The 8,512-nt window shown below is 42.3% G+C and overlaps 1 protein-coding gene across 1 annotated transcript; it reads left to right on the plus strand.

The window, feature by feature from the left end:
- Positions 1 to 5,644: 5,644 nt before the first annotated feature.
- Positions 5,645 to 7,744, plus strand: LOC311142577 (uncharacterized protein; the record flags this gene model as incomplete). Its single annotated transcript, XM_084178253.1, has 4 exons — positions 5,645 to 5,690; positions 6,183 to 6,428; positions 6,805 to 6,952; positions 7,200 to 7,744. The coding sequence occupies 4 exons, from the start codon at positions 5,645 to 5,647 to the stop codon at positions 7,687 to 7,689; spliced, it is 930 nt and encodes a 309-aa protein (XP_084034379.1). The 3' UTR covers positions 7,690 to 7,744.
- Positions 7,745 to 8,512: the final 768 nt, after the last annotated feature.

Here is an 8,512-nt window from a genome sequence, read left to right on the forward strand (position 1 = left end):
GACACATTGAACTCTATCTGAGAAGTAGTTGGTGAACCAGGCGAGGCAGTCATTAGAGAAACCAAGGCTATTTAGTCTGCCAATAAGAATGCGGTGGTTGACAGAGTCGAAAGCCTTGGCCAGGTCAATGAAAACGGCTGCACAGTACTGTCTATTATCGATCGCGGTTATAATATCATTTAGGACCTTGAGCGTGGCTGAAGTGCACCCATGACCAGCTCGGAAACCGGATTGCATAGCGGAGAAGGTACGGTGGGATTCGAAATGGTTGGTGATCTGTTTGTTGACTTGGCTTTCAAAAACTTTTGAAAGGCAGGGCAGGATGGATATGGGTCTGTAACAGTTTGGATCTAGAGTGTCACCCCCTTTGAAGAGGGGGATGACCGCGGCAGCTTTCCAATCTCTGGGGATCTCAGACGTTACGAAAGAGAGGTTGAACAGGCTAGTAATAGGGGTTGCGACAATTTCGGCGGCTAGTTTTAGAAAGAAAGGGTCCAGATTGTCTAGTCCAGATGATTTGTAGGGGTCCAGATTTTGCAGCTCTTTTAGAACATCAGCTGTCTGGATTTGTGTGAAGGAGAAGCGGGGGGGGCATGGGCAAGTTAATCTTCCTTAGCTCCACACGTCCTGAGAGTAGCGGCCCTTGGTCATCAGCTTCTTGATGTAAGCCACAGCCTGTGTGTGTGTGAGACCTCCCACCTCCTCAACGATGTCATAGAAGGAATTCTGCACATCCCGCGCCATGTTCCGAGCATTCCTAGGAAAAGACAAGTGGCAGCCATATTTACAGTAGGCACACAATAATGATGGATTTTCTCTTTCAAAAAACCCTCAAAGCTTGTACATGTACTGTGCCTTCAGGAAGTATTCACACCCACATTTTGTTGTGTTACAGCCTGAATTTAAAATGGAATAAATTGAGATTTTCTGTCACTGACCTACACACAACACCCCATAATGTCAAAGTGGAATTATGTTTTTAGAAATGTTTAGAAAGCTATAAAAAATGAAAAGCTGAAATGTCTTGAGTCAATATGTATTCAACCCCTTTGTTATGGCAAGCCTAAATAAGTTCAGGAGTAAAAATATGCTTAACAACTCACATAATAAGTTGCAATAATAGTGTTTGACATGATTTTTGAATGAACACGGCCCTCCCCCTTCCTACTGCTCATTCAGTAACAACCTGCCTGCTCACTGCCTGGTAGTCAGCAGCAGGTCACAGTGAAAAATATGTTTTGTTTGAAGAAATGCCATGTTTACCCCCCGCGACATCGTTTTCAAAGTAGCCCAAATGTTAGCAAAACTGCGGACATGGCAACCCTGCACTGAAGCATCTGCTCATTGCATGGTAACAATAGTCTCTCTGCCTGGTTGGGTTTCTGGTGAGCAAACCAACTATTTTGTGCACTACTGCCACCTACAGTGGGATCCAGTGCAGGACAGCAGAATATAAAACACCCACTGGTACATAACATGTCATGTAATGTCACTACAATAATTGTTCCCTTGTTGTAATTAATGAAGAAAAAAAAAACAGTCTGACACAAATAATTGCAATTTAAAAAGCTTTATTGGAATTTTTTTGTAGTTTTTTTATTTTAAAGAATAGTGCATGTCTCAAAATATTAGAACGAGACCAATATGTGTATTTTGCTAAACATAGTTCCTGTGTCTGAAATTAAGTTTCTGTGTGTATTGGAGGAGTAAGCAATACTCAAAATCTGTGTGTGTGTGTGTTGTAGTAGTAGATGGCCATTATTTATTCAAACATCTCAGTTTGGGCAGCAGCCACTGGAGAAACCTGTCAATCAAACAGGACAATAAATAGTAGTTTTCACTTACACATCAGATAGCTGCTCTTTCTCTGCTATCTCATTCTATTTCTATAATTCTCTACCTCATTCTATTTCTATAAATCTAAAAAATGCCCTTGTTATGTTCTACTTCTCCTTCTTCTATTTCCTCACCTTTCCTCAGACTCTTCTTTTCCTCTTTCTTGTCCTCCTTACTTTCTCCAACATTTTCCACCTGCTTCATGTTACTAGCCTGCTCTTGCTTCACTCGCTTTTTTGCCTTGCCCTTTTTCCTTTTGACCTTCCCTTCCTGAATATTTTGGACAAGGAGATAAAGTAATATAAGCTTATGGCTATTTTCTACTCTTGAGCTACAATATCTAGAGTTATGATATACTGTAGGACATATGGCCAATATCCCCTTCCTGTTTCCTCTCACCTGTGGGTACACTCCTGCCATTTTCTGCGCCGTTTCCTGGAGCAGCTTCCTGCTGTTCTCACTCAGGTTGGTGATGGGGGCCAGGCGAGGGCTTCCTGTATTGGTGATGGGGGCCAGGCAAGGGCTTTCTGTATTTCCTCTCACCTGTGGGGCCACTCCTGCCATTTTCTGGAGCAGCTTCCTACCGTTCTCGCTCAGGTTGGTGATTGGGGCCAGGCGAGGGCTGTGGTGGTATGGTAAGTACTCCACAGCAGGCGGAGCAACAATGACAGGGATGTTGGGTTTGGCCACAATAATCTGTACAGACATAGGGTCAAACAATTGAGATGTGACACACACTAGTGATGCGCGGGTTGACTCATAACCAGAAGTCCCGCGGTTATATCCACAGGGCGGCGGATTTAGGGTCATGAAATATTGTTGAATAAACAGAAAACAATACATTAAAAAATCCATAAATGTATAATTATTGTGCAAGTTATATCTATAGGCTATTTGGCATTAGTGCGTAAGCCTAAACTTTAGGGCATAACTTGACGCGCGCCAGATAGACTACACACCAATCACCAAACGCTTTAATTCAATAAGAGAAAAGCTACGAAATGGAAAGTTGAAAATAAAGAAGGGACGGCCAGAAAAGTAATGTTTGGAAAATATTTGGTGAAGTGTTAAAAGAGGATGATGGCAGTGCCTATGTTATGTGTGATGATTGTGAGGCACTATAGAAATTCGACAGTCACAAGAGGGGGATTCAAATAGGCCTATGGCACGTCAAGGGAACAAACAGCCTACTGTTCAGATGGGTTAAATGGAAACTGAAATCTGGACACTGACTGTAGATCTTTAACCTCTCACAGTCTTAATATTAACTCCTGCAGAATTAAGCATTTCTTGCAGTAAAATGATAGGCTACACCAAATGTAGGCTTTATTTTGACTCGGGAACAGCAGTGGAGAAATATGATTTCTTTCAGCATCTTGAGGGAATGCGAATGCGCAGCTAGGGACTGCTTTATCAGCATCATAAAAGCTGATAATATTTCAACCACATAAAATGTGCATCCAAGCCAAACTGAAATCTTATCAGAAACATGTCTGGTCGTTTTCAACCCGTCAAACTGATGTCATTTGGAAATTTTGCACAGAAAATGTTTCCCTTTTTTTATTGAGTTATTGCATTTTCTTCTTGATCCCTAAACGTTTTTGGTTTATTTAGTCTTCTATCTAATTATAGACAAGTTGACTAACAAATAGCCTACCAAAATGTTGGAAATTATAAGCAGAAACATATCCAAATTAGGCACAAAAAAATCCTGCACCCCCTGCTAAGAAATCGTTCTGACGGTGTTCTATATTTGCGGGTTAGGGTCAGGTGCGGGCCTCAGATTTTCACTTTATCACATATAGTCGGGCGGTTGCGGCTGGGTTATTAGCAATTGCGGGTGGGTTCGGTTGAACAAACAGCTGACCCGCGCACCACTAACACACACACACACACACACACACATGTAAGAGCCTACCAGTCGAGGGTCCTTCAGTGAAGCCCCTTTTCTCAGTGGTTCCTTTGAAGGCCCTGGACTGTCCTCAGCAGAGGCATCATTGCCATTATCACGCTGTGTGTCAGAGAGCTAGTTGGTCATAGTCCATTCTCCACATTCAGTCAAAGAGTTACTCAAATACATGCTGCAGAACATACCAGAAAGTCTGACTCATCGAAGGAGTGGAGAGAAAGATCGTCGTCCTCTACCATATCCCTCACTTTAAGCCTTGTCACCTTTCCATCCTCCTCATCCTTCACTTTCAGCGGTGGTGTCCTCCTTTCATGATCCTCATCATCAGACTGGGTATCAGAGTCAACTAGTCAGAGACTATTCTCCTTACAGTGATGTCACTCAACAAAGACATGGTGTACAACTGTCTTACCTCAGATTCACAGTCAGTGAAGGAGTAGATAGAGATGTCATCAGAGTTGGAGGATGAGATCACCCCATCATCATTTCTATCCATCAGCCGAGTCACCCTTCCAGACTGAGGAGACAGACAAAGGCATGTACTTAGGGCAGCCATAGAATACACTGGCATTGACTGTCAAGAAAATGTTGAATATTTAGGCAATCCAACATAGTTGTACAAGTAGTGAGTAATTGAAAATGCAAGTGTATTGAAATGCAATAAATGCAACTCCCATAACATTAGGGATGGGGCTAAAGACTTTCCATACTGTAGGATTCTTTAGCATTTCTAATGAATGATTGTCAATTCAACCAAGCCAACCAAAATGGCCATATGAATCAACAGATTGATCTATCTGTTCTGTTTCTATGGGAACAGCAGAGATGTATCTGACCTGGCTAAGAGGCTCTGGATTGATGTCCCATCCATCCCCAGATGTCTGTTCCTGCCCACAGCTCACAATGATTGGCTGTGAACAGTAAAGAAAAAATGTAACACTCTTTTGCTCATTTTGGCCTTGGAAATAACTTGGAAATAAATGATGTAGCTATCAATAAATAATTTAAGTAGCTACTGCTATGTGGTTGATTTGAATGTGACATACAGGCCTTTTGTGGATCTGAGGGGTCTGCACTGAAGTAGACTGTCAAGACAATATTCAATTTCAAATGTGGTTAGATAAGGAGGGATATCTGCACTTGCTTTTATTGTGATAACTGCAGTTTGTACATGCAGCATAACTAATGTTTATGTGTTATTGTTTTCAGGTCAGATTTGACTTACAGGCCTTGGACTTCTGCGCTCTTTGCCGGTTGGCCACATCACAGAATCAGGGGTGTTCACCCTCACTGGATTCAACTGTCAACACAACACTCAATTTAAAAGGTGATAACAAAAACAGAAGATTTTTTAAATATATATATATTTGATATTTACCACATAAGGGCGGCGCCTTAAAGCTCTTTTGATTCTCTCATCATTACGATTCATCTTGCTTTCTGCATAAAGGGCATGTCCCAAATGGCACCCCAGTGCCCATATATTGCACTTATTTTGACCTGAGCCCAATGGGCACAGGTCAAAAGTAGTACACTACAGGGTGCCATTTGGGACCAAAGAATGTAAGAGCCTACCAGACGTTCTAAACTCCAAGGACGGGTCTATCCAACTGTTTCCAATCGTAGTATTTAACCACACTGCTAACCTTATGCCCAACCTTAAATTAAGACCAAAAAGCCTATTTTTGTTTTCATTAATTTTTACGATATAGCCTATTTGTACTTTGTGGCTGTGTTATCTAGTGGGAACCTCTAGCTAGCTAGCTACCTACAATCTGGCTAAAGTGTTGCGCAATATTGGAGGAAAAGTTGATTGATTATTGTGCTTGATTATCCAAGTACTAGTTTGACAAATATGCATTGGGCATCAAAATGATATCCCGAATAATTTTAAAACGTATGGTTCAGAGGTTCAAGAGTTTTACTCCTGAGTTCAGGCTCACGAGTGGGATTGTTGCTGTCATTATAGTATCATTTGTTTTGTTTACTGTCACTACATATTTCGGTTTATCAGAGGATGTCTTCAGTCTTGGAACGACAGTTTTTGGCAATGGGCATGGTAAGTTAGCTAGGAGGGTCTGAGTGAATCAACAGTTATATATGCTCAGTAGCTACTTTGTATGAGAGTGTTGTAACGTTAGCTAGCTTGCTAGAATGGTGGTCCTCTGTAGCTCAGCTGGTAGAGCACGGCGCTTGTAACGCCAAGATAGTGGGTTCGATCCCCGGGACCACCCATACACAAAAATGTATGCACGCATGACTGTAAGTCGCTTTGGATAAAAGCGTCTGCTAAATGGCATATTATTATTATTATTATTATTAAAACTTATAGCTAATGTAACAGATGGTGCCAGTAGGCTACAGCACAACACACCAGTGCAGCTTATGTCTGTCAACCCTATCATTTATGTTTTAATCCTTTCCTCTTCCTTTGCAGTGCACAAGCTCATCACATACTCCTTCCACCACAAGACAGTGACCCAGCTACTCCTCAGTATTGGGGTTCTGGTGCCCCTCTGTGGAGGCATTGAGAAGAGTGTGGGCACTGTTCGGTTCCTCCTCATGTTTCTGCTGCTCTCTATCAGCACAGGGGTGTTGTACACCATACTGGGTCTGCTACTGTTTGGTGCATCTGCCCAGAACCAGGTGGAGGGGTTCATTCCAGTGTCCCTCTCCCTTATGGGTATGGCCACAGTGCACTCCCGTATGGTTAAGGGCTTTCTTTTCGGGGTCACTGTACCCATGTTAGCCCTGCCCTGGCTGTTTCTGTTCATCATAACACTTTTGGTCCCACACACTGTCTTCCTTTGCAATGCCATCGCCATCATCGCAGGGGGGGATCTGTATCCTTACTCCAACCTCATTGTGGTTCAAAATAACTGATACACTCCTCTGCAGTATGTCACAGCTTTATAAGTGTGCTTAGTAGTGTAGTTAAGTGGTAATAGGTTATAGGTGTTGTATATGAATCCTGCTGCTGAACATTATGGCATGTTTGTTTAGAAAAAATATTGCATCACTGCGTCACACATTCTCCTTAACTTGCACTGGTGAAACAGACGGAAAGGGCGGGCTCTCACTTCTGGACATGTCCGATGCCAGGGCATCAGTGCTGGACAAGAAGATGCCTTTCAGGCTGCTGAGGAACATTGGTGTCCTGTATGTCCCTGCATCAACAGAGGAGAGAAGGAAGACGGTCCACCCACCGTGAGTACTGAGAAAGCACCAGACATATCATTTATCAGACAAGACAAGAGGTCATTAAATAACAATTACTGTGTGCAAGCCAGAGCACATAATGTTCTACAGTATAATGAGGTGCAGTTATAATTGATGATCCTCAGCTGTAATTGAATACTGTACAATAGGCACCTAGTGGTCCCCCATGATTAGATAGAGAATCACTGGTATAGATAGGCTCTCTGAAATCTGTCCACGTTCTCATTGATTGCAGAATCATTCCAATCCCAGGCTCCTACCCAGTCCAAGCCTACGCTCCAGTGTCCTTTACCTCCAACCTACAGGCTACCGAGACCACACCAAAGACATTTGAAGGCTGGGCCCACTCCTACTATACACAGGGGAGCCCTGTTCAGCTCTCAGGTTATTACGGACACAACCATGGATATGGCCTCAAGCATAGCTTTGGGCCAAGTCACGGACATAGTCACGAACGTGGACACAGCTGCAGCCACAGCCAAGGTCATGGACATAGTCACGAACACAGCTTCGGCCATGGACTCAGTCATGGGCATGCATCTGCCTCTCAAACCAGCAGTCACTTGGCTCCAGTGGCTCAACATCCACATTCTCAACATTCCCACCTCAGTCCACTGTCTGTGTCTGTCAGTGCCCCCCAGAGTTTCACAGCAAAGATGCCGGAGTCACTGCCAGAATCTGTGATGGTTCACCCAGGAGCACCTGTGTCTTCACTGACAGATTGATGACTTCAATCCGTAACGGCAAAACTCGCTATAGCTCGATTGAAATTTAAAGGCAATGTTCGGGAAGACCGGAAATTACATTTACATTTCAAGCGGGCTATTTTCAGCAATCACAATCCTTGTAAAAACGTCAACTCTTGGTATAACGAATAACATTAAAAAAATACAAATGTCAGTGTGGTTATAAGCCGCTATAGCTCTGAACTATGGCGATACGGATTTAATCGAGCCCATAGTTGTCATTCAATGTGTTTTCTGTCTCATGTTATACATTGAGATGTAATATGCTTGGACATGTGTTTTGAGGCAGTATTTGAAGGTCCACTTTTTCTTCACTGATGTTTTTGGTTTGAATATACAAGCAGGCTCTGAATGTTCAAGGTCAAATCAATGCAATAAAGGGTTTGCTTGTCAGTTGATTGTAAGACCACTCCTTTTGGCTTGTGTGTTTTGTACTTTGTGTTTTTTTACACAGACGGTAGACAAATCTCTTGGTACTCTTGATTTATATAACCTAGATTAAAACAAAGTTTTTCAAAACCCTTAGTAAACCAGAACAGTTTTTAGTTCAAACTAAACATTTTTATCACACTAATGTATTATCAGTTTTTCCCCCTTAACTACACTTAACAAAAATATAAATGCAACATGTAAAGTGTTGGTCCCATCACAGTATATTTTACATTAGTTATCTTGTTGTTTTTAATCCCACCCTTCAGCTCCACTCAACCCCTCCCATCTATCTCTTAACACCATCCATTTTTTATTTACATTTGCCATATATTTTTCAACTGTGCTGTGATGTTTCACAAAAGTTCTGAAC

The sequence above is a fragment of the Coregonus lavaretus genome (assembly GCF_964263955.1).
Source record: "Coregonus lavaretus genome assembly, chromosome: 15".
Lineage (NCBI taxonomy): Eukaryota > Metazoa > Chordata > Actinopteri > Salmoniformes > Salmonidae > Coregonus > Coregonus lavaretus.